The sequence below is a fragment of the Pteronotus mesoamericanus genome, unplaced genomic scaffold (genome assembly GCF_021234165.1).
Source record: "Pteronotus mesoamericanus isolate MK-2021 breed Mesoamerican mustached bat unplaced genomic scaffold, CSHL_Meso_final contig_74, whole genome shotgun sequence".
NCBI classification, from domain to species: Eukaryota; Metazoa; Chordata; class Mammalia; order Chiroptera; family Mormoopidae; genus Pteronotus; species Pteronotus mesoamericanus.
In genome coordinates, this window is record NW_026555247.1 from 17,794,254 (window position 1) to 17,818,316 (window position 24,063).

The window sequence follows — 24,063 nt, forward strand, 5'->3', positions numbered from 1 at the left end:
GCCGCGGAGGAGGTGGGCGGTGGGTCTAGGAAGGTGGACCTGCCCTGGTTTCCCTACCAGGGCCTGTTTCTGGGGAGAACCCACAGGAAGGTGTGCAGGCTGCATCTACTCTCTGACCCTCAGGGAACTTATGACCTTATTGAGGAGCACAGACAAGCACACACTCACACACACAAAATGGAGTGTGCGGAGGCTTGGAGAGGAAAGGGAGGGCTGATGCAGTCCGGGGAGGCTTTCTGGAGGAAGAAGGCTTTGAGCTGGGCTCGATGGCTAGGCAGGATTTAGAGAAAGACTAAAGAAAGAGGGGCTAAGACTCAAGATCTCAGAGTCACATCTGGATTCCAATCCAGGTATTGGATTTTTGTGTGACTGTGGGCAAGTAATTTAGTCCCTTTGAACCTCGAATCCCTCATTTGTAAATTGGACATGTGATCTTTTCAGTACAAGTAGAACTGTCACCTCCTCTATTGTGGACAGAAGGTGCATTGCATTAGAACCCTTCATACTAGCTATTCCTATGTTAACTCCATGCCTCCCCCGTTCTCATGATAGAGGGGATAGACAGCTGGGCCAGACTGAGAGGTCTCTGGAAAGGTGATCAAAAGAAACAGGAAATAAATAGGAAAACATTGTGGATTCCTGAGCTTGGGAATAGAGCATCGAGCTGGTTTGAGGAACGGCAGTCTGGTGGAGGCAGGCAGGGTGTAACTGTGGAGGGAGTTGGAAGCAGAGTACCCTGGCCAGGGTGGTGGCTGGTATCCCCACACCACGCGGCTCCTTGCTCTGTCCCTCCAGCACCTTGTTCTCTGCAGAAGTGTCATCATTTCTGTCTGGTCGTATCCACCTGCCACTATCTACCTTTCTCAGGAACCTGCCAGGCAGCAGCAAGGACTCCGAGACTGAACTTGAGCTCACGGCCAGGTCATGGATGCCACCTCATTGCACCATCCCTGTGGCTCCCTCTTCTGAGCTCTGGGAGCCCTTATCTGCTTTCTCCCCTCCCTCATGCCCTGAGCTCTTTTGTGGGAGGTCAAGCAGCTGCCATGCCCCAAACCTCAAGCAAGGTGGAGCAGCGCGGAATCCCACGGCTCAGGGCAGGGGTCATTCAAACCTATGGACAATCTAAAAACTCAGGTGACCCAAAGAACTAGACAGTACCCATATCGATTTGGCTTTGGAATGTATGCCGACTTTCATAGTGCACAAGTTGGATGCTATGGGAACTGGGCCATTGTAAGAAAAGTCCCAAGAATACACTAGAAGAACTGTCTGATGCCCACTGGCCACTCCTTCCTGGATGCAGTTACCCGCCTAATGCCCCTACCACATCAGCACCCCTCCCCCAGCCCTGCTTCTACGCTTCCTGCCGCTGGGAGTGGCTAAGTCCCCAGTGCATAGCGAGAGAGCAGTTCCCGTCAGTATTGACAGGACTGGAGCCCCCAAAATTACCCCCTTGTGTAAGAGGCCAGATGACCTCACACTACATCTCTTGTCTTGTCATTGAGGCAAACAGCCACCCCATGATCACTCAGGCCAGCGGCTAGGGACAAGCTCAAACCCTAGGAGCTCCTTCTAATGGGGAGGCAAGCTGAACAAAGGGCAGGCCGCCATGAGGACACCTCTGAGGGAGGACACAGTCCATGACGACATCGGGAAGTGCTGAGGTGACACTGGGTAGCACAGTACTCTCCAGCCCAAGTCTCCTGGAGGTGGTGAGGGGCAGGGAGGGGCACGGCAGCGGAGGGCAAGCCATTCCAGGTGGGAGGTGCAGCAGGTTTCCTAGAGGTTGCAGGTGGAGGTGGGGTGGCCCAGCGATAGCAGGGGGTGCAGTGTGGCAGCAGGTTAGACGCTTTGGGAGAGCGGGGCTGGGGGCAGCTGTGGCCAAGAGCAAACCACGCCCTTCTCCCTCGTCTATTCTCCTTCGGGGTGGTCACAGTCACAGAGTGGTCAGAAGCAGAAAGGGGCACAGGCTGTCTGAGGGACAGGGCGCAGCAGCCCGGTCAGAGCAAAGGGGCCCTGAAATGGAGGTGCGGGGGAGCAGAGTGGGGAGGGGCTCACCCTACAGGAACCGGGGGCTCTAGAGGGTGCGGAGCAGACCGGGAGCTGACCATTGTATGGCACTTGGAGGCCAGGACAGGAAGCAGAGCTGGTGGAAGAGGGCTGGGAGGAACTGGCCCAGACTGCCCCAGGGTCCTTAGTGCTTCCTCTTACTGGCCGCCCTGGGGGGAGGGCACCGAAGGTTGGGGGCTGGGGACAGAGGCATGGGCAGGTGTCAGCAGAGCCTGAGGCTGTCAGACACTGAGGCTATGAGGAATGGTGGGTCCTGCGTTGTTCTGTGTCCTTGCCCCCCACCCTCCCTGGCTCCCCTGCAAGGCACCGCCTGGGCCTGCTCTGCCTTCTCTGTCACAGCGAGAGATTAACATTTGAAATCCACTCGGAGGGCCCTTCCTCCCGCCTCATTCCTCATTCCTCATTCCTCGGTCCACCCCCCCCCCCAAAAAAAAGGAAAACAGTCATTGAAATTGAAAAATGGTGCTCAGTGAAGGGTTTAAAGACATTTTGAATTTAAAATATATTTAAAAGGTCATTTTCAGCAGTAATTATGTTATAATGGTGGGGCTCTTAGCAAAGGCAGAGTCCCACAGTCATGTTAGACCAAATGGGAAATGGCGAGCGCCTTGGTCTGCTGGAGCCCTCAGGACTGGGTGGGGCGGAGCGGGGCAGGGCGATAGAAGGGGATGCAGCACATTCTTCCTTGAGAGCTGGTGTCAGGGTCACTGCTGGGTCCCCAGGAGGAGGGAACTACACAGTTAAACTTGGCCCTGATGCAGAGGGTTCCCTAAGACCTCTCCTAGAGCCCCATGTCCGGGCTTTGGGGTTCACAAGGACCCTGCTGTGGAGCAGAAACGGGCGAGTCTGGCCTCCTACTGGTGGGACAGCCTACCTTCCTACCGCCCCCTTCCCTTCTGCTTCCACTCACTCTCAGCCTCCCTGGTGGCAGGCTCCCCAACCTGTCCCAGAGAGCCAGCTCCCTGGGAGAGGCTCATTAGAAAGTTCCCCTGGCCCACAGCCCAACCTGCCAGGCCTGGGCCCTCTGCTTCCTGAGCTGTGGGCTGAACTCGCAAGGAGACCACCTCTCAGCACTTCTTGGCCCTGCCTGTGGTCTACATTCCTGGGAACAGATTGAGGACAGGACGACACTGGCTATTTACACCACGGTGGCTTCTGATATCCCCAGTGAACAAACCCACCCTCCCCTTGGCCCACTTCTCTCCCTTCCGGGAAGTGCAGCGGCTCTTTGCAGAAAGTTTCACCCACATAGATGAACAAGTTTCTCCGAAGTTACCCACTGTTTGAGAGCCTACTGTTAATCTAACTTGAGATATTCTAGAAGGACTGGCCTGGCCCCAGGGGGTTCCATGAAAAGGCGGGCTGGCAGGCTGTGGGGTGAAACGGCAGAGGCCAGAGGACAGTGGCGAAAGGGTGTGTCTGGGCGTGTAGAATGAGTCCCCTGAAGGTGCTAAAAGTAACCTGGGAGGGCTTCCTGTAGGAGGGGCGTGGTGCCCGAGCGCAAACCAACAAAAGAATGAGGTGCCGGGCCTCCGAGTAAAGAAATAGGCTTCGGCATCTGTCTCTCCCAAACTGAAGTCACTGTCAGCCCAAGTGCGGAAAGGTGGGTCCTGCTTCCCAGGCTTCTGTGGGGTCCCCAAATGCAGCAGAGCCCATGCGACCGGGGGGGGGGGGTGCAGAACCAGGGCTTGGGGATAGTGTTTTCTGCGCCTCGCCCAATATTCAGCCTCCCCGTACTTCGGAGTTTTCCAGGTGGAGGAGCAACCCATCCGCTGCGGGCTCCTCTTCCCCTAGGCTTTCAGGCGGATGGTGCGGGCGGTGGGAGCGCGTAAATTGCGTAGGGGGCGGGCACGGTGCAACTGCGCGGCCAGGGACTAACGGCAGGGGGCTCCGGTGGTCCCCGGGTTCCGGGTGGGAGCCTGAGGGACAGGAGAAGGGGATGGCGGGAGAAGGATGTTGTGGCCCGGGACCAGAGCCCTGGAGGTGGCCGTAGGATGGAGGGAGGCAGGAGGAGGGAAAGAGGCGAAATATAAAAATATCTGGGAGAAGCGCAGCGCCAGGCCACAGTGTTATTAACTAAAGCATTTCATAAAACTCTAGCCATTAATAACAGGCTGCCGCCACGTCGGGGTAATTTATTCAAATTGCGGGTCCCGGACGGAGGAGCAGATGTTTCAGAGCTGCTGGTGTCACGGAACGAATTCCAAGGGAGGAGGGGGCGGTGCCGCGTTCCTGGCGGGCGGGAAGGGGCCCTTCCCTGCTTAGCAGGTCCCGCATTCCACCGGGAAGTGGGGACCTCCCCGTGGCTGCTGCCGGAGGAGGGAGGAGGGGTCGGACGGAGGACAGCTAATTTAATTCAACAAGTGCCAGACCGAAACCTGGAGTGTGCTGACAAGCAGGCAGGTCCCGCAGCCGAGAATGTCCCTGCTCCCACCGCATCCAATTGAAATGCCACCTCTTACTCAAAGTTCCCCCATGGTTTTTCCAGATTCACAGCCTGGTGCTGGGAATCAGAAGGGCCTGGGTTTCTTCCCAGATGCACCCACCGCCACCAGCTGGTGACCCCAGCTAGTTAACCTCTGGGCCTCAGTTGCCTCATCTGTACAATGGAGCAATGAAGTGGGGAAGAAACACAGTGATCCACAGCCCCCACAGAGGGCCTGCAAGGTCAGTTGGTTCCCTGTACCCTCAGGGCCCTCAGTTGTGGTTAACTTAGTGCTTTGATCCGAGGTCTTTTCCTGTTTCCTGCTGGCTGCATTGCTTTTCACCCCTGCCCCAGACAGACTGTAAACCCCCTGTAGCCAAAAATCGGGGTGATATGCCCACATGTTCTGGGAGTGGCGTGCTCAGTCAGCCTTAGGATGCCTGTGGCTTTCTTCTCTCCCGGGGAAGGGTCCACAAAGCTCCCATGGGCTTCCCCTTGGACTCAGCACAGTCTCCTGGGTCTTGGCCAAATCTGGGCTGGGTCCAGTGGAGGTCAGGGCTTCAGGGTCCAGACACCATTTCCAGGGCAGAAACCAGGGCAGAAGCCAATTGGCTCCTGGACTCCTGCCAAGACCTGGTGACATGGAGCCTCTGTAGATGAAAGCCCTCCTGACTGATTTTGTCTTTTTGGCAAATCAAACATTTCCCTTGTGAAGCCATTTTCTGGCTCTAATTTACTCCCCCCTGCCTCCCCCCCCCACACACACACCCGGCTGGGAATGCCTAATGCTGGGGGTGGCAGGACACTCTCAGCTGATAACTTCACCCTGTGAGTCCGAATCCCCACTGGTGTGTGTGGGGGGGTGGGGGTGGGGGGGCAGTGGAACAGATGCAGCGGGGCCCAACAAATTCTGGGTGCTCCGTCACTATTTAAAATATATAAAAAGGGATTTTCTCCCTTTTTCTGTATTTTGTCAATCTGGATGCCTGCTTATGGAGTGCTTTTAAAGTGGGGCTCAGCCGAACCAAGAGACGTTCGGTAACACCCCCCTTCGTTTCCAGGTCTCTGCCTGGGTTCCATGCCTACTGCCCGCAAAGGCCTTCCATGGCCCGGATGGCACGTCGTGGTGCGCTGTGGGTGGATACAAGGGGGACTCCCTGGCAATGTTCCAGCTGGAGGCAGACATGTCTCTTCCCACTGGCCCTGCCCTGCCCTGATGGTGCCACCGTAACTTGATGGGCAGAGAACAAGGAGGCCTTTCTGTCCCTCACACAGCCCTGATCTGAAATGACACCACTTGAGTGATATTCTGTTAGGGAAACATTGTTTAGGCGAATTCCACCCTTCGCAAGACAGGAGGAGGGCATTTATCACAGGCTGAAGGCCCGGGGCCCAGGCAGAGGGGCCACCTTTGCCATCTCTGTGGTCTGGCCTAAGGACTGCCCTGGATGTCAGGGCAGGCGGGGGACTGGCTGTCAGAAGCCTGAGGAGACACCATGGGGCCACCACTAACCCGTACCCCAGGAAAGGGGAGGGGAGGTGGGAGGGCTACTGATGGCGGAAGAGGGCTTGCTCTCCCAACGCCCACCCCTGCCCTCCCCCAAAGTGTTCCCGGCCCACCTGGCTGGGAGGTCAGTGGCAGCGGCCTGGCCATGCCTCTGCTCCCGGCCAATGGGACCTGCTCCTGGCTCAAGGTTCATTTCAAATGAAGGAGAAAGCGCAGCCCCACACTCGTGGGGCAATCAGCACACTCCATGATGAATGGAGCCTGTGTCACTCAGTGAAAATGAATATTTCTTTGCGATAATGGCCAGATGGTAGCAACTCTCCGATCCAAATTAAAACATGCATGATAAATGCCAGGAAAACAGAGGAAGACAAAACCCCAACCTGGAGTGAATTCTCTCTATAAATCTTCCCCCTGTGCTCCCCTCCCCCACCACCACTGCGGCCCTGCTAATAGCCATTAAATTATTAAGATGCGCTGCAAGGAGAATGCCAATGTCAGTGGCACCCTCCCCGCTGCCCACCTCCGCCCCCTGCCTGAGTGCCTGACTTTGGAGGGTCTGGCGAGACAAAAGAGGGGGCTCTTTTTAGGCGGGCGGAGAGTCGGGACAGTGGAGAAGGTTCCCGCTTAGGGACGCACGTGGGAGACGGGCCTCACAGTGCCCGCACTGACGGAGGGCCTCGCACCCAGCCAGGCTCCGTGGAGGGCTGGATATGCCTGCCCCCAAGAAGGACACTGTCTCTTGAAGAGGTGAGAAACTGATACCCACTGCCTAACTTTATGGCTCAGACAGAGAGTGGGAAGGGGCTTCTGAGCTGGGAAGACCCATGAGGAGCCGCTGGAGAAAGCATGCCAGCAGGGTGAACCCCGATGAGGGCCCTGCCCACGTGGAGCTGGGCAGCTGGGAAGGGCCAGAGAGGACCGCCCAAGGGTGGGCTATATCTGAAAGTGGGTGTGTGCCTGATGGTCTGAAGGCAGCAAGTGCTGGGCAGAGCAGGGATGGTTTGGGGCTTTGTATTTCATGGTGACAATAGGGTTCTCGAGCTTATGGTTTAATTCCCCTGGCCCCTGCCCATCCTCTCACGGCTGGAAGCTGCATAGGCCTCTCCTCGATCTCCATGACACCCTGTCTGGTCCTCCCTGTGGGTGGCTGGCCTTTGCAGGTCAGCTTCCATCCATCACACACCAGCTTCCTCCATAGTCTCCAGGACTCCCCATTGTCTTCCAGAAAACCACCAACTCTGACCGGGAGTTCCTTGGAACCCTCTCCTCAAGCCAGCTGGTTCCCTCATCTTCCCCGGAGAGGCTCTATACCATGGGTCCTGCGTTCCTTGTCTCATGGGCTGCTCAGCCTGAATCTGCTCCAACATGCAGCCTCCTCTAGAAAGCCTTCCCTGTCTGCTCTGGCCTGCACTGCTCTCCCCGCTGCCAGCTGAGGCTCAGTGTTTCCACTGCTCAGGCAGTGCTCACGAGGCGGTAACCTGATCTCCCCACCAGACTGGGAGCTTCTCTAGGGCCCAAGCTCAGCAAAGGTTTGAAGACATTCTCCTGGAGCAATCCTATGCATCTCTCGTCTCTCGTGGTCAGCTCTCTGAGGTTCTGAGTCCCTTCCGATTGGCCATCTATGTCTCAGTCTTAAGTCTCCTAAGATGCCTGGGCGAGTATGCAGTGTTGGGATGTGGTGTCTGTGATGTTGGGTCCATGGATCTGTGTCTGATATGCACCCCCTCAAATAAACCCCACATCTACAAAAAGAAAAAGAAAAGCCCATGCTGGCTGGTCTCTGCTAACCTCTGTCAGTGCGGGCACCATGAGGTCCCTGCTAACCTCTAGGAGACCCAAATGCACCTAATGCTCAGACAGACAAGGCTATGAGCACCCAGGTTGGCTCTCCTCTGCTGGGCAGACATGGACTCTTTCTACCTGTTCCTCCCAGCTCTGACCCTACACACTCAGGTGGACCTGTCTGCTTACCCCGAGTTCCCCTATCCACCCTCCTCCCCATTCTCAAAGGGCACGGGTGTGGGCCGTGGGGAGCTGAGAGCCCACCTGAAGGCTCGTCCCTTGTGCAGCTAATGGGAGGCTCTGACCCCAGAAGAACTTTCTCTGTGCATCAGCACCCCAGCACAGACCCGTGAGAAGGCTGCAAGGCATGGAGGTCTGCGCAGAGGGGCTGAGGTGCAGGCTGCCCAATGGCTGTATGGCCTTGGGCAAGTCACTTCTTCTCTTGTTTCCCTCTCCATCAACTGGGGACACTGCTTGGCCAACATTCCGGGGCTGTCGCAGGGCTCGAGGCTCTCTTACTGCAGACTCTGGGTGACTTCATGGAAGGATCGAGGCCCTACTGGCACTATCTACCTTCCTTCCGGGGCCCCAGCTTGGTTTTAGCAGCAGCTGCTATGGCATTGCCTAGATCCCATGCACTGTGCTGGGCTGGGTGGGGAAAGGGGCAGGGCTCCCTAACAGCAGGCACAGCAGCAGGAAGGCTGGGCAGCTGCATAGAGAAACCAGACCCTGGGACGAGCCTGGTGAACTTGGACTAAAGGGTGAGAAGAGACAATATACCCCAGACCAAGACATTGAGTGTGCATAGGAGTGCCTGCCCTGGAATTTGAGGAGCAATGAAACCCAAATGCACCTAATTTGAGCCTTCCAAAACGTGGACCCTTCTCTCCAGCCAAATCAATTCCCCTACATTATTTAAATAGCATTTGAGATGCCACACATTGGCTTTTCTTGCCTCTGTTTTCATGTCTTTGCCTGTAACACTTAGCCCAGATGCTACCTCTTGGTAAACCTATCATTTCAATAATCACCTCCTCCAGGAAGCCTTCCTTTTCTCACCTAATTCACATGCTCAATACAGCACTGGCAGTATGATTTTCATTTGCACTTTGTTGGCCACACCGTGTCAGAGGTCCTCATCTGTAACCTCCTCTGTCACCTCCTGTCACCTCCTCTATTTTTCCATGGGCTGCACTGGAAGAATAAAATAACTGCCGCAGCTGTCAGCAGGGAGGTTTCCATCGTTCACCAACTGCATTCCATCTCCACAGCTCCAAAGGGATGTCATCGTCCCCTTGCAACAGGAGGTGGCAAGGCATCATCGTGGAAAGGGCAGGACACTTGTAGTCAGAGCACCTGGGGGTGGCCCAGCATTGTCCCTGACGGCCTGCTCTGGCTCCCTCGCCATCTAGTTGAACATCCCTGGACTGCTGTTTCCAAAGTGCCACTCTTATCACATCACTCCCTGCCCCAAAGCCTTAGAGGGCTTGTCTTTGCTTAAATGCATCAATTAAAAGCACCTTCTGGAAGTGAGTGCTTTCATATCTTGCCTTCCCCCCAAAGTAGACCCTTTGTTCTGGCCTCTTGGGACCCTCCAAACTTGCCTTGGCCCAGGTTGCTTTCCCACCGGGGAACTCGACCCTTCCTTGCTCAGATCCTCTCCCCTCTGAAGGCCAAGCAGGTGTTACCTGTTCTGCTCTCTCTGATTTGTGCTGTTTCTCCTTGCCTCCGCCCACCTCCCCCTGCACGACCTCACAGCTCCCATGTTGTTGTCAGGCTGTTCCAAGTGAGGAGAGCCAGGGTCGGGGTGCGGGGGTGGGGTTTACTGGAGACATCTGGCCCTCATCGGGTCTCACTCAGTGCAGCGCCAAGCATTCTCACTTGCTTTGCCCGTCTCCCAGTCTCCCAAGGAAGTGGGGCTCTCCCTCCTGTACGCCCACACAGCCCCACGATAGGACGCCATGGGAGCAGCGATGGGGTGGGAGCCAGAGGGCCATGGTCCCTCTCTCTGTCATTCCTATTCCTGTCATCGGCTCCTTCAGCCTGGGCACACAGGAGGCAGCTTTTAAATATCATCCAGGAGCCCATTTGCCATGATTAATATCCCATTTCCCCTGAAACAATCCTTTGCTAAATTAGCCGGGGCCAGAGGGAATTTGGCAAAGAGCGGAGGATCTCAGCTTAACTTGCTGAATGGATTTTAAAAACCTCAAAAACAAAATGCAGATCAATCAACACCCCTTCCCCCAGCTGAGAACGGAAAGTCCATTTAAACTCAGCAGGTTTGCAGTTAATTATAATTTCGCACCTATGGCAGGAGTTATGAGCTATTTATAATGTGTCTGCCCCATGAGCACCTCCACCGGGGCTCCCTAGGGTCCCTTCCCACCAGCCACCTCCTTCCCCTACCACAAAGACCTGTCTTCGCGCAGCTGTTGTTCGAGTTCAGTTGTGTAACCTAGAGGAGCTTCATGGAGTTAAAAACATTTCTTTAAATAGGGCTTGGGAAAGAAAGGAGACAAAGATTCTTTTAAGTTTTAAGTCCGAAAGAACATGGATTATGGAGAATAAAGCCCGCAGGGCAGGGGAACTTGGCCCCATGATCTAGGGAACCTAAGGGATGGAAAAGCTTAAACAAAAGTTGGAGGGATGGTGCTCAGAAATACGGTAGAACTTCCTGCCCATCAAAGAAGTCAAGCCCTGGGTGGGCCACTTGGCCTGGTGACGAGCAGCCTAACCCGTCAGCCCCTCCCTAAGCTAGATCGCCTGCTGAGGGGAGGCTGCTGCCCCAGGCTGCTCTCTGAGCACCAACATTGTCTGGGCTGTGCTGCCTCATGTCTGACATGAACTTCTCAAGCTGAATGCCAGGTAATAGCTTTTCTTAAAGATCGGTCCCAAACAAAGCAGGGGTTCAAGTACATGAAAGATCTGCCGGGATGTTGGCTTTGGGGCTGGCGTTCAAGGGAAAACATTACAATCTGCAGCTTGAGAAATTCTGGTGGGAATAGGGAAGGACAGGTTGATAAACAGGGTTCCCAAGCTCTGAAGGAGAAGGCAGAGAGAGAGAGAGAGAGGCTGTGGAGTTACTTTCCTTCTGATAGTTTTTAAAAACAGGAGGGGCTGGGTGAGAGGCAGACTCATGGGGGAGGGTGGGCGTGATGGCTCCTGGGGCCCTTCCAGGCTGCCGGGTGCCTCGTCCAGCCAAGGCGGCAGTTAGTTCTGCAGCAGCTGAAGGCCAGCATGACCGCTTGCCCAAGGCCCCTGGGCCCAGCCACCGCTGTGGGAAGGGAGGATGGGGACGTTGCTGTCTGGATGAGCTGAGGGTGCTGGGGGTCTGCAGGGTCTGATCGGAGGTGCAGTGGAAACGCACCCCTCTAACATATACACATTCACACGGTGCCCGCAGTGGAATATGCACACTGCCCAGCTTCCAGGGGACACAGAAGGAGGGGTGGTGGTGTGGGGTATTTTCTGCTCTGCGGAGGAGACTCCTCCTTCAGGCAGCTGCTTTGGGGCCTCAGTCACCAGACCTCTCTTCCCAGCCCAGGGTCATACCCTCTGGGCTGGGATGGGGTCAGTGCTGCTCATTCTGGGATCTCTCAGGGGAGAGACCAGGGCGAGGTGTGGTTGGACTCCTCAAGTGGAACTTGACTGGCGGGACAAATGAGTCTGCTCTCTGGGCCTGAGCCTCTGCCCACCCACCCCTACGGGCCAGGGCAGCCTGACCCCGGGTGCCCTGCAGGGAATGCACAGTTGTCCTCTGAGCCCTTCCTCACACCTTTCCCAGCCGCCTCCCTACACTGCATCTCGGTCAAATAGAACCTTAGTTCCTACTGTCTCTATAATTTCAGATTGCCCTTCAGTGCGCCGTGGTCTTTGGCTTTATGTTTTAGGGTACCCCTCCCACTGGGCTTCAGGCTTCCTCGCTGGACCTTGGGGGGTTCCTGTTCACCCAGGAGCTTTTGTGAAATCAATCATTTGTTGCTTTTTAAGAGAGGAAAATTCAAACTTTTGTATATTGAATTTTCATAAAGTGGGATCAGCCTGCACATCCATTTCATCTCAATGCTCGCTCACTAAATTGCCTCCCTAGAATATGGGATTAAAAAGCTAGAAAAGTCCAGAAGTGAGAGACCCAGCATCTGGAGGTCAACAGTGTGACCATGGGGCCCATACCCGTCATCTGGTCCCCAACAGCCCCTGGGAGACCTCTCTGACAGCGCGTGGTCTGTGTCTGTTTGGAAATAAAATCATGCTCGGAGAAGAAATGAGGAACATAATAGGATTTAAAAAGCCGCAGGAACCAATGGGGCTACAGATGGTGGAGGGGCCGGGAGGACGGAACCAGCCCCGGTTTTATGGTGGGGAACGTGGCCTCCGAAGGGCCTCGAAGCCACGTTCACAGGCACTGTGTCCAACCTCATTAGCTCGCCCAGCGCGACTCTGCTGCCACACGAGTGCCGGCCGCTGGGAGGGGGGACAGGCGCCCTGAAGATGCCGTTTAATGAACGGGGCAGCAAAAGGCTGCAGGGACGCTGCTTGGCTAAGTGACTGGGCCTGCACTTGCCTCAGGGACCCTGGGGAAAGGAATGACTCACACCTGCCCCGGCCCTCGCATATCTTCCTGGCCCTGCCCAGGTCCCCCAGAGACAGAGAGGAGGGAGGCAGCAGGAGCTGGTGGGGAGGGGCACCAGGTCTGGAAATGGAATCCAGGAGGGAACGGAAACCCTAAGTAATTTGGAAGGACTTGGGGAGACATAAAAGAAGTTCCTTCCCCTCCAGAAGCTTCCCTGGGTGTCCCTAGAGAGTCACTTACTGCAACTACCTCTCCAGGGCCCCCTTCATGGCTAGGGCTCAGGCTGATCCCCTTGACCTCTCCTGGGCCACCCCCAGGCCCGGCAGCCAGGGTGGGAACAACAGGAGCTCCGCCCTCCCACCAGCATCCCGCCCCCTCCGGCCCCGCCCTCCCACCCTCCTTGCCGGCAGTCATTGGCTCCTGTCAGGTGCAGTCTCAGCTGCCCTCTTGGCCCCTTCTCCCTCTGCCTGACCGAAGTCGCCCCAGGAGAATGCACCTGGATGGGCTGGGGGCGAGGGAAGGTCCCCATCGCTGAGAGGCCATGATCTCTCCCCCTGCTCAGGCCTCGCCTGTCTCAGCCGAAGGCCCGCGCGGGCTGGAGAGTGTCTGTGTGCCTGGGTGGTTTCCAGCTCTGGTCCTGAGGAGGGCGAGGGCCCTGGCGCAGCCCCTGGAAGACTGCTTCACTCCAGGGCCACCCCTGCCCCCTTCCGGCGCGGCGGCCCCTTGGCAATCCTGAATCCCATCTTTCCCCGACGCCTTCCTAGGCCATCTCGGTTTCTAACTTCTCCAACTCCTAAGCCAGCCATCTTGCTGGTTTTATTTTTTTTCTTTCCTGTTATTTCATGGTGATGAGGTAAATCCTGGTGGCCCCAGTCTGTGCCCACCCCCAGCCACTGTGTCCCCAGGGAACACATTTATTTTCCACCTTACCAGGAGTGTGCGTAAAATTGGGTGTGTCTGTGTGCCTTTGTCAGGATGGGCGTCGGCTCGGCGGAGAGGGTGATGGAGGTGTGAAAGGCGCGTGATTGCAGACTCAGCGGAGGCGAGGCTGCCTTAGCTAACCCTCCTAACTCGCAGCTGGCTACTGGAGGTGGAGGGGTTGGCTCTCGTGGGGTCTGGGGAGACAGAATTTCTGCCGCCCTGGGTCTGGCAGTGGCAGGGTGGGGTGAGGCGGGATCAGGCCAGTGTCTGCTGCCCCTGGCCACGGCCTCGGTCATTCCCTCCTCAAGGTCCCTACCTGCCTATTGACCTTTGTGGGCCCTTTGAGGCAGGTGGCCACACTCCTCAGCCCCGGCCCTTTCCAATTCAGCCCAGAGGGACCTCAAACTCTCAGAGTCTGACTCCCTGGAAAGAGCCCACACGACCTGGCTGCAGGAGCCTCACTTGGTCAGGGGCTTGTCCTGAGAGCCGGGAGGATGGGGAGGGGGTCAAGCCTGCAGGACAGCACCTGTGGGCGCCCACCCAGGGTGAAACTGCGGGGCCGAAGGGCCCCTGCTGCCGCGGAGGCCCAATTCAAATGCTGACCCTGAACCAGTTCTCGAGGTTGGTACACCTGTCTTCGGAGGCAAAGGACACCACAGCGCACGTCTCAGGAAGTGTCCTCACCTCAGAGAGGGCTGGGGCGGGCCATGCCCTCTGTCCTCCACCTTCCACCCTTCCTGTCCCCAGCCTGCCTCCCTCCCCTGGTTAATGAACTGGCTTGTTTGTTTCAGGGTGAATCTGAGTTTAAATACGACTTGCACCCAGAGCTCTGTGAAATTAACTGGGTCCTCCTTGCAGAGGAGTGGCTCCTGGGGAGGCTCTTTCCCTTTTGGTTTTCTTTCCCTGCCAAGCTGGAGCCCTGGCTCTTCGTGGTGGTAGCAGGGGCTGTCTCCTCTCTTCCTACCCAAGGACATTACTCTCTCTTGCCTTGTCCCCCTCATCAGGCTCAGTGGCTCCTGCTTCTGGTGAAGACATGCCCAACGCCTCGGCCTTGTGTAGAAGGCCGCGTTTTTACTAGCCCTCACTGTCTCCAGCCAAGTTTATAGCCCTTGGTCCAATTCACGCCTCCTCTAGGAAGCCCTGCCTGCCGGCTCCAGGCCAAAATGAGGTCTCTCTTTTCTAATCTCTTTGTCCAGCCTAGTCTTGCCTCCCTCACCTGGGACCCTGCTCCTCTCCTCTCTGTTACCTTTAAAATAGGCCTAGAGGCATGATGAATGCCTGTGGTATCTTCCCACTGTCCCCGAGTCAAAGGGACTATCCCAGGAGTCACAGAAGTGCTATATCCAGGTGCTGGTGACTGACAGGCAAGGATTTGAATTCTGGCTCTGCCATCTTCTAGCTGTGTGACTTAGAACAAGTTAGGTAGCCTCTCTGTGCCTTGGTTTGCACCTTTAAATGGGGCCAATAACTTCCACGTCCCAAAGTTGTTGTACGGACTGAACGTATTTGTTTAAAACCTTAGCCCTCAGTGGGCGCTCTGCAAACAGCAGCCTTACTAGACAGTGACCCCGCCTATCACTGGATGAGGAGTGGAGGCTCAGAGGGGCTAAAGATAGGGCTAGAAGCCTGGACCAGGACAAGAACCGCCGACCTGCACTCTTTCTGGGAGGCTCCAGCTGAGCACCCAGCCATCCCCTCTCCCTTATGTTCAGAGCATGATAGATCCCTTATCTCCACTCCAGCCTCTCTGGCAGTGACGCTGGAGCCAAGCCCACCCTGGAGAAAAAAGAACTGAGCCCTCCCCCGACCATTCCTGACAGGATGGCAGCCTGTCAGCGTCAGCTTGCGATTCCCTGAGAGACTGCGGCCCTGAGTCAAGACGCTGCCCCTACGCACAGAACTCCCGCCAGCACACCCCCATGCCGGCCTGTCCCGGGCTCCTCCTCCTGTGTGCCTGTGGGCTGATGTGACCACAGGACGCTTCTAGAACATGAGATTTGGAACAAGAAGCTGGGATCCTGATGTGACATCAGTGGGCTGTGGCCTCCCTCTTTGGTGGGCGAGGCCGGGAGTCACCTTCCTCCTGCTCCCAGCCCAAGGCCCCAATATACACCCCAAATCCTAAGCAGAAAGCACATCTCTTCGTGCCACCCCTGAGCATTCAGGCGCCTGCACCTGGGGTGCCACTGGCGGTCCTAAGGGCACACGTGTCTCATGGCCTCGGGGCTGTTGGGACTCTGTGTAACCTCTGTAACAGTTTCTGGAGCTGGGATGAGGAGACCTGGGTGGAGCAAACCCACCCTCTCCCTCTGGGCCACTTCCTTTGCCCCCTCCTCCTTCCTCCTCCCAGCCGTGCCCCCAACCCCTTCCCTCCAAGCCTCTCTCCTTCTCCTCCTGCCCCCTCCCCTCCAACTCTCCCCCAGCCTTCCTCCGCCTCCCCTTCCCGCTCCCACCCCTGCCTTCCGTACCCTTCTCCTGTCCCCATTTCTGTCCTCTTTTTTAATGCTCACCTCTTCCCCAGCCCCTCCACCCAGATGAAGTATTTAATGGATATTAAATTATTTTAAACTGACTTTTGCTTTTTAAAAAACTAGCTTGGTGATAGTGCTGACTCAGGATCATTGCACTGTTTAATATTGAATATGCAATTAATAGATAGATGTTTAGGTTTGGCTGTGCTTTCCCCCTTTCTACCGCAGGAAGAATAAAAGAGCTGATTAATCGGGTTTGGGGCAAGTGTCAGTGGCAGGAGATGTATGGGAGAAAGGAGATGAGGTTAGCAACTTGGAGTCAGAGAGCTATTGCCTCGGAGGCAAGGAAAGGGAGAATGGGTTTGAGTTAGAGCCCAGCATGGCCTCGCTGGGCAGTGGGGTTCCCACCACCCTGCTCCGGTTCTAGAGGAAACTGGCTGGATTTTGAGCTGTCTGCTCTGCACACGGTGGGGCGGGGTGGGGGTGGGGTGCTCCCTGCTCCCCTCACGGCCTCCCTCCTGGGGCTGACTTCTCCAGGTGTGGTCTCCCCTCCTTCTCCCAGGCCACTTTCTCTCAGGCCTGCCTGAGGGGGCGCTCTCTGAGCCAGCAGGTAACACTCACTCTACCTGCCAGGAATGGGGCTCTTGGCTGCGTCCTGATCCAGCTGCACAAACAGGGTGTGCGGGTGAGTCACCGCATGACCAGGTGACATGGGCCGAGGCCCTCCTGAGCCTGCCTCCCAAGAAGAAGCCCCTGGCTCTTCCATGTGCCACTGAGGAAAAGCCCTGCGTGAGGCCCTGGCAGACAGCGCTCCTCTCACCGATAGGGCTAGGGCGCCTGGCACTGGGTGTTTGAGGAGCTCCGTGTATGGACAAAACCAAAGTAACTCGACACCCAGGAAAGGGGCAGGAGCAGCAGCGTGAACCAAGCGGCTCTGCTGGCTCGGGGCCCTTTGTGCCGGACCATCGTGGCCCCTGAGCGGACCCATCTCCACTATCAGGACGGGCCGCTCTCAGTGGGCCGTAGAGAGGTGTGTTTGTGCCCTGGGACACGGGCCCCTTTGGGAGCAAGAACAAGACACCACCTGGCCCCTGGAGGGGGTGGGATTCCAGGCCTGGCTGAGCCTCTGTGCGCCTGGGGGTGGAGACAGTCTCGTCTCGGAGAATGGCAGCCCAGTATGGAGTGAGAGGCTGTAACCCTCTCAGACATCTCCCGCCTGAATCGAGCTCCAGGATCTTGACCCCGGCAGCCCCGCACCCCCATGGGAAGCCTGCCTCAGGCTTGCTCGCTCTGGCTCTGGCCTGACCCCTCTCATTTCCTGCCTCCACTGCCTACCTCCCGACCTAGTGCCCTTTCAACGGGTCAAGTCCCATTACAGCAGGGTTTTCCTTGGTGACACAGAAGTGGGAGAAGCACCTTTTTGGGGCCCGAATGGCAGCAGAAAAGTACCCCAAGATGTGTGAGCGGTTGCCCACTCACGGAAAGGACTGAACTCCATCATCCAGCAGATCCCAGCCGTCCCCCCTTCCCTTCGCTGTCTCCCCCCAAACCAGTCACCCAGAGCTCCCAGACCCTGTCTCAACTCTGAGGGCGGGCAGGACAGGAGGAGGCTGCAGGAGTCGCTGCATTGCTGCAGTGGGGGGAGGGGCGGGGAGGAGGACGAGGGGGCAGAGACAAGTGGGCCCTCACGTGAAGGGGGCTGGCGCAGGCAGCTACTACCTCCTCGGCTCTCGCTGTCCGCAGGCTTCACCTGGATCGGCCGGTTCATCTGCAACAGAGCACAGGGGGACAGCGTTAGAGCAGGCACGGGGGTGGGAGGCAGACGCACCCACACCTACAAGTGCACCGACACACAGGCACGCAGGCCACGCCGGCTGATACACACATGCAGACACCCACACAGCTGCAACCCTGCGTGTCTTCTCTAAACCCCACTCATTTCCCTTCACCTACGCCCCCAGGGCACTACTTTTGCAGGAGGGCTTCTCTGGATTGGAGACCGTGTGCTGTTCCTGTCCCAGCTTTGAGCTGCTCTTGCTAGCCTGTGACATCAGAATCTAAGTTGTCCCCGCCAACGCACCTCTGACTGGCCCTGCTTCACAGTTGGCTTTGCCAAAACCAGCGGGTCTCTCACCGAAGACTGTCCCCTGCCCAGGCCGGGACATGGCAGCAAGTTTTACCCGACCCCATGCCATCTCAAAGAGGTGGCCTATGGATCCTGGGTGCCTGAGCTTCTGGGCCACCCAGCTCCCGGTTGATGCGGAGCTCAGGGCGGGGGCTCCTGACTGCAGCCAGGGCTGCCCCCGTGGCAGTGCGTGTGGAGCTGGCACAGCTGCTCGACTCACATGGTGTCCAGGTGGACACCAGGGCACCGCCTGACTCCCCACGGCTCCAGGCCGCGGCCTCTCTCCGGGATCCGGCTCGATGCCCCGTTCAGGCCACTAGGGGTCTCTGAACTCCAAGCATCCCAGCCCCGCAGCCTGTCTTTAATCCTTCCTGATGCAGGAGGCACCAGGGTGGGCTCTCCAGCCCTGAAGTCCCAAGATGTTTCAAGCAATAAAAACAATAGGAATTACATAAATGGAATTGCATTCTCTGTGTCTGCCAGTGTTTTTGCCTGCCACGCATCCCCCTTATCCCTTATCATATCTGCGCATCTGTCTCAACAAAACCCTGCCAGGCAGGCAGGGCAGATGCTAACACCCCCATTTTATAGACGGGGAAGTGGAGGCCGGGCCACCAGTGGCAGGGTGAGCCTGGACACCCGGGTTGTCAGGGCTGTTTAGGGCCTTCTGTCCTGCACTGGGTGACTTTTTGTTGCCAATTCTCCTCGCGTCCAGAGGCTGGGCTAGCCAGTCACAAGCTTCCTCAAGCCTTCTGGTCTCTGATTCGAAGTGAGTTTTGGCTGCGTCACGACAACTGGGTGGGGGAGTGCGGGTGCTGGTGAGTCAGCAAGGTGACAACAAGGAAGGGCAGACTCACCGCCGGGAAGGACAGAGGCAGAAGGCAGGGCACAAAACAGAGGAAAAGGAGCCAGGTGGCCAGGGGGACAAGACAGGACACTGGGGGCCAGTCCACCAGAGGGGTCAGGGTGGCACTGTTTGCCCGTGGCCCCCACTTGGCACGCCTTACGGAGTTGAGGGGAAGAGGCGCTCCGTGTGTAAACTCTGCCAGCAGAGGAAACTGGCGTGCTGGGGAGAGCTCCCATCACAGGGAAAAGGAAGAGGGACATGAGGACGTTTCTGACTTCACTTAGGGTGCCCCTGGCTTCCCCGTAAACCACCTCCATTCCAGTTTCTGAGTGGAGGGGAGGGGCCAGGAGGCTCAGCAGGCACCTGGCTTGGGAGAAGGGCTCCAGGAGGGTGCCACGGCGCGCCTGGCCTCCTGTCCCGTGCTTCTGGGGACTCGGCACCCAACCTTTTCCTAGACTCTCCTTCCTCCTAGATCGCCCCTTTCTCCCCGTCTCCCCCAGGCCTGCTATATTCCCCTACAGAAGAGCTGACCTGGCCCCAGGTCTGGCCATCGGCTTCTTTTGGGCACACTTTCGCAGCTCTCAGGCGTGTGTAATTAGTATACTTCCCTGGGTAGGGAGCGTTCTCTCTCCGGCGCCAATGACAAGCTAGAGCTACGAGCAGCGGCAGGTCGGGGATTTGGCCAGGACGGTAGGCACAGCGCTAACAATGCAATGGTGGCTTGGCCTGCCCATGTTTCATCTCATTGGACCCCAGCTGCTGTGGGCGGAAGTCAATGAGGACAATGTCCATCTAGCAAGGGGCATTTGGGGCCAGGCTCCTTGGGCCATCAAATCGCATACAACCTCTTCGGCCAGGCCCCTCGCCTCTGGCCCCAGCCACCCCTAGTCTCACTCCCATTCGCTGTTTCTCAGCATCTTCCTCCTCCAGGCCCACTCCCTGGATTTGCAAGCTCCTCTCCCACAGTCCTACTAGTGTCCTCCTCTTGACTGCGAAGACTTCCTGGTACCCCAGAGAAAAGGTTCCTGAAAAACTGTTCTATTTTCCATACAGAAGGTACAGTCAAGGTTGGGAACTGAGTTGCAAGAGGAGGAACTCAGGTCCCTCAGAGGGCACACAGCACCACCTCACCTACAGGAGAAACACAATAGCCACTACACACATTACACTGTTGGATTATCATACCTTCCCCTCCGAGCATGCAACTAGATTGTCCTTAACTTTAAGCAGGGATATGGAGTGTTGGAAAGGTTGAGAAACTAGCCCGAGGTCACACAGGTGGCAAATGGTAATATCAAGATGAGCCAGAACTCCTGACACCTGACTCCATGTCCAGGCAATGCTGGGAACCAGGAGTGATGGGTCTGGGGATGGTCCAGGAGGGTCAAAGCAGAAGAGAGGAGAGCGGGGGGCCCAGGCTGGGGATTCAGGCTTCCCCAGCAAGGGGTGGGGAGTATAGCTGAGGAGGGGCACGTAGGGGTGTGTGAGCCAGAGCCTGCTGGGCTCTGCCGCTGTGCAGATGAGGGAGGGAGGGAGGGAGGCCATGCAGGGGACTCCACCCCCCGGGGCCTGAGCATGCGTAGCTGACCCCCATGCTTCGGGGCAGTGTCAGGAGGAAGGGCAGGGACTGCGGGGAGGGCCCCTCCCCTGGCATCTTGTTGCTGTGACCCATGGCCAGTCCTCTCTATATGGGTCTGAAAGCAGTTGGTGAGTTCTGTGGATCGACAAGGGCTGGGGGAGAGCTGTTTCTGATACGATGGGGCCCCTTTTCCATGGTACATTATACAAGGCAAGTAGAGTCTGCCTGTGCATCTAAACTTCCACCCCGGGGGTCAGCCAGCCACTTTCCCGCTGTCCCTGGGACCTGGGCGTTTGTGAATGCTCTGCATCAGGCTCTCAAACTTAGGCCCAATGTGTTCTCAGCCTCCCACCCCTGACCTGGCCAGCCCAGGACAATGCTCCCAGACGTCCTCCACAACTCGGGGCTTGCACACAGGCCCTGCTGCTTCTCTCCTCTTTGACTGGGCTTCCTGGGTCGCATCCAGCCTCCCACCTGCCCTCAGCCATTGCCTGGGCACCCACGGGGGGATCCAAACAGACTTCTGGAGCAGAACTGAATTGTTTCCCATGGACCTGTGACTCCTGCATCATTTTTCATGACCCGCTATGATCTAGGGGTGGTCAGTGTTCAGACAGCCTTTTTGGGGCTATCAGAGAGGTGCCAGGTAGATGGGGAAATAAAATAATGGCCTGTGCTTTCTTAATTCTCAGCAGAAATAAAGTGTCCGGCTCAGCTGGGAAGATTTCTCAGCCAGAGCAGGCTCCGGACAGACGCTTTGGGCCTGAAGGGAGATCTTCCTCCCTAGGTCATGGGCTCCCTTCCCTGGTCGACTCTGGCCCCACGCAGCCTCGCCAAGGCCTGGTGTCGCTTGAGGAGGTGTGCACAGCAGGAGCCTATCCTGGGGAGAGGACGCCACGTCTGACTGTGGAGATGGCCAGTGAGGACGGGGACATCAATCAATAAAGGGGAGAGAGGCTGATGGGGGGAAGGTGGGAGGGCACCTGCCATCTCCTTGTCCTTCTTCTAACTTTGCTCACTCAGACCATGGCCTTGGCCTCAGGACTTCTAGGCCAGCAGTCCCCAACCTTTTGGGCACCAAGGACTGGTTTCATGGAGGACAGTTTCTCCACGGACCAGGATAGGGGAGTTGGTTTCAGGATGATTCAAACACATTGCATTCAAGCTCACCTCCTGCAGTGCTGCCTGTTTTCTAATAGGCCCGGACCAGTGCCAGACTTTGTCCTAGAGGTTGGGGACCCCTGCCCTACCCATACAGGCCGCAGGGCATCCCTTTCACGTGAACACCGCACTTTGAGCCCACTCCACAGTGACGTTCCCTTCCTCTACTTCTTGCTCCTCTGTCCGGTGTCCCCTCAGCCACTGTGACATCCTTCCAGGAGGGCCTGGGGCTGGGGCTGTGGGGGGGCCTGGGGGTACAGGCGCAGCTGATCCTCTTTCTGAGGTGTCATTAGCGCCCCCATGTTCCCCTGTGGCTTTCAGCCTGGGTCATGCCTCTAGGTGCCTGAGTGGGGTTTGGTGACTCAGGATGACCTTCCTTGGGTCAGGCCTCTGGGGACATATCGCTAACTTTTGTCCACTGTATTTCTGCTTCCGGGGGAAGTGAGTGGCCCTGGCCTAAGATTTGGGAGTTCCCTGCTCCCAACCACAGCAGAGGGTGGGTGGCTCCTGCCCTCCCAGGCCCTTCTGCCCAGGTTCTGCCACCCCTCCCCCTCCCCATCCCTGCCACTTTTTGCATCAACACATATCCATGCATTAAACAAGACATTCCATTAATTTCTTCATCATCATAACTTAAGCTGGGACATACCCTTTAAATATTCATTCAGCTATGAAAACTGGGCATTAAAATTTTAATAATGTCAAGCTCATTTGAACCAGGCTCCTTGGGGACGATTACGATACAATTAGAATAAATACGATGATTGAACTGGTCCAGTGGCTTCACCTGGCCATGCAGCATGGCTCCCGGTGGAAGGCGAGGCCTGTGGCCAGTGGGCAGACAGGCTGACAGACGGGCTGCCTGGCTCTTAGATTGGATTTCCCTCTCCCTCCCACACCCCCTCCCTCTGTCTGTTCCCAGGCAGCCACGTCTACCCCCTACAAGAGTCTGCAGGTCTCTGCTGCCCCTCTGAGCCAGGGTGCGGGAGAACCCTCCCCCATCTGGGAAGACGGTCCCGGTTAACCGCAGTTCTGGTTACTCCTTTCCTGGTCCTGCTTGTACCACCGGGGCTGTGCTCCTGCGCTTGTTCCTCTGTGAGAGCCGTTTCCCTGTCTGTGCCTTTCCTTTCCCCCATTCTCTCTCTGTGGCTCCCCGAGGCTGGAATGAGCACCCCACCAGAGCAGAGCCAGCCTGCAGAGGGGGCTCACTGGCCCCTTAGAGCCCAGATGTGTTCTCTCACCAGATCAGGAAGGGACTGCCTTCCCCTGGCTCGTCTTCTGCTCCTACCACCTTCCTGAGGCTGGGCATGGAGTGGGGAGGGGCTGAGCCCTGCTCTGCCCCTCAGCCTAACACCTGCCTCCTACCTAAGCCAGTGCTGGTGAGAGCTCCAGGGACATCTGCTCGTGAACTTGCCCCTGCTTCACTTGGGACAGCCCTCACTGCCCACAGGACCACTTGGAGCCCTCCTCCACCTGTCTTCTCAGGCACCCGAGCCCTCAGCTTCACACCGGGCCCCCGTGTGGCCAATCTAGAGCTGTCTCAGAAGTAAAAGGACCTGGAAATCTCCCTGTCACTCCTCACTGGTCATCCAAACCCTGTTCTTCCTCAGTGAGTCTCTCCTGGTTATCTCTCAGCCCATGGCCACATTTGGCCCTGAATATTCTCTCTCTCTCTCTCTCTCTCTCTCTCTCTCGTGCGTGCGCTCTCTCTCTCTCATATGTGTGCACACAAACACATGTGCATGCTTATATAGTACTTGTGTGACATCACAGACGTCTTTAAAAAATTCATGTAGGTTGGGGATTAAAGGAGATGAGGGAGGAAACTCGTGCAGCGCCCGCTGTGTTGTAGGCGCTCAACAAACGTCAGTTTCCACATTGTTTCCAATCTGTGTCCCGGAAATGCCTCAGGGAGAGCTCGATGGGGGCGGGGGGATTGGTGGGGGTGACAGCCAGAGCGCTTTCCAGTCAGCAGCTGAGCCCCCAGATGTAATGCCAGGGTGGGCGTCCAAACCTCTAAGCCGAGGGTCCTTTCTGGCTCCTTTCAGGATGTGTGAGTGCCTCGTGATACCTAGCTCCCTCCTCACCAGAAGGACTTGCATGTTCCCAAGTCACGAAGTTGTATGGTGATGCGGAGTTTCCTCCAGTGCAAACCTGCCGCCCTCAGTGGAGGCAACTCTCATCTCTGCGCCTGCCCACCCACGCCTGGATGTGCTTGTGAGGAGCCTGGCTTCTAGTCCTCATCATCCCTGTTGCTGGTTTTCATTACGCCCGACCCAAGAGCACTCCGGTTTTATGTTGCCTGACCCCGACCCCCGCACCCCCGCGCCTATGATGGCCGTGAAAGCGTGAAGCGGCAGACCCCATGTGCTGGGCCTGGTCGGGATGTCTGAGCCCCACTCCCGGCAGCATCGCCGCTCTGGGAAGAGAGACATAATTTGTAAGGCTCTTTGTTGAAAAAGCAAGGAAAAAAGCATCGCTAAATCACTAAGATATAAAGCTTTTCCTTTCTTTCACAATCTCTCTCTTGACTTGCCATGGTATTTTTATTTGCTGTTTGATGTCGTTTAAAGTAAAGAAAAATATAAATTTCAAA

At 56.8% G+C, this 24,063-nt stretch overlaps 1 protein-coding gene across 20 annotated transcripts in view; it reads right to left on the reverse strand.

The window, feature by feature from the left end:
- CELF4 (CUGBP Elav-like family member 4) overlaps positions 1-24,063 on the reverse strand; it is a 295,212-nt gene that overhangs the window by 56,641 nt on the left and 214,508 nt on the right. For 10 of the 20 annotated variants that reach the window (XR_008529995.1, XM_054583568.1, XM_054583561.1 and 7 more), the window contains exon 3: positions 17,445-17,523. Coding sequence is in view for 19 of the 20 variants with exons in the window: in XM_054583568.1 (XP_054439543.1) it covers positions 17,445-17,523 (79 nt within the window). In the remaining variant the exon portion in view is untranslated. The remainder of the gene's footprint in view (positions 1-17,444; positions 17,524-24,063) is intronic. The other 10 variants (XM_054583572.1, XM_054583564.1, XM_054583571.1 and 7 more) reach the window with 1 other exon arrangement.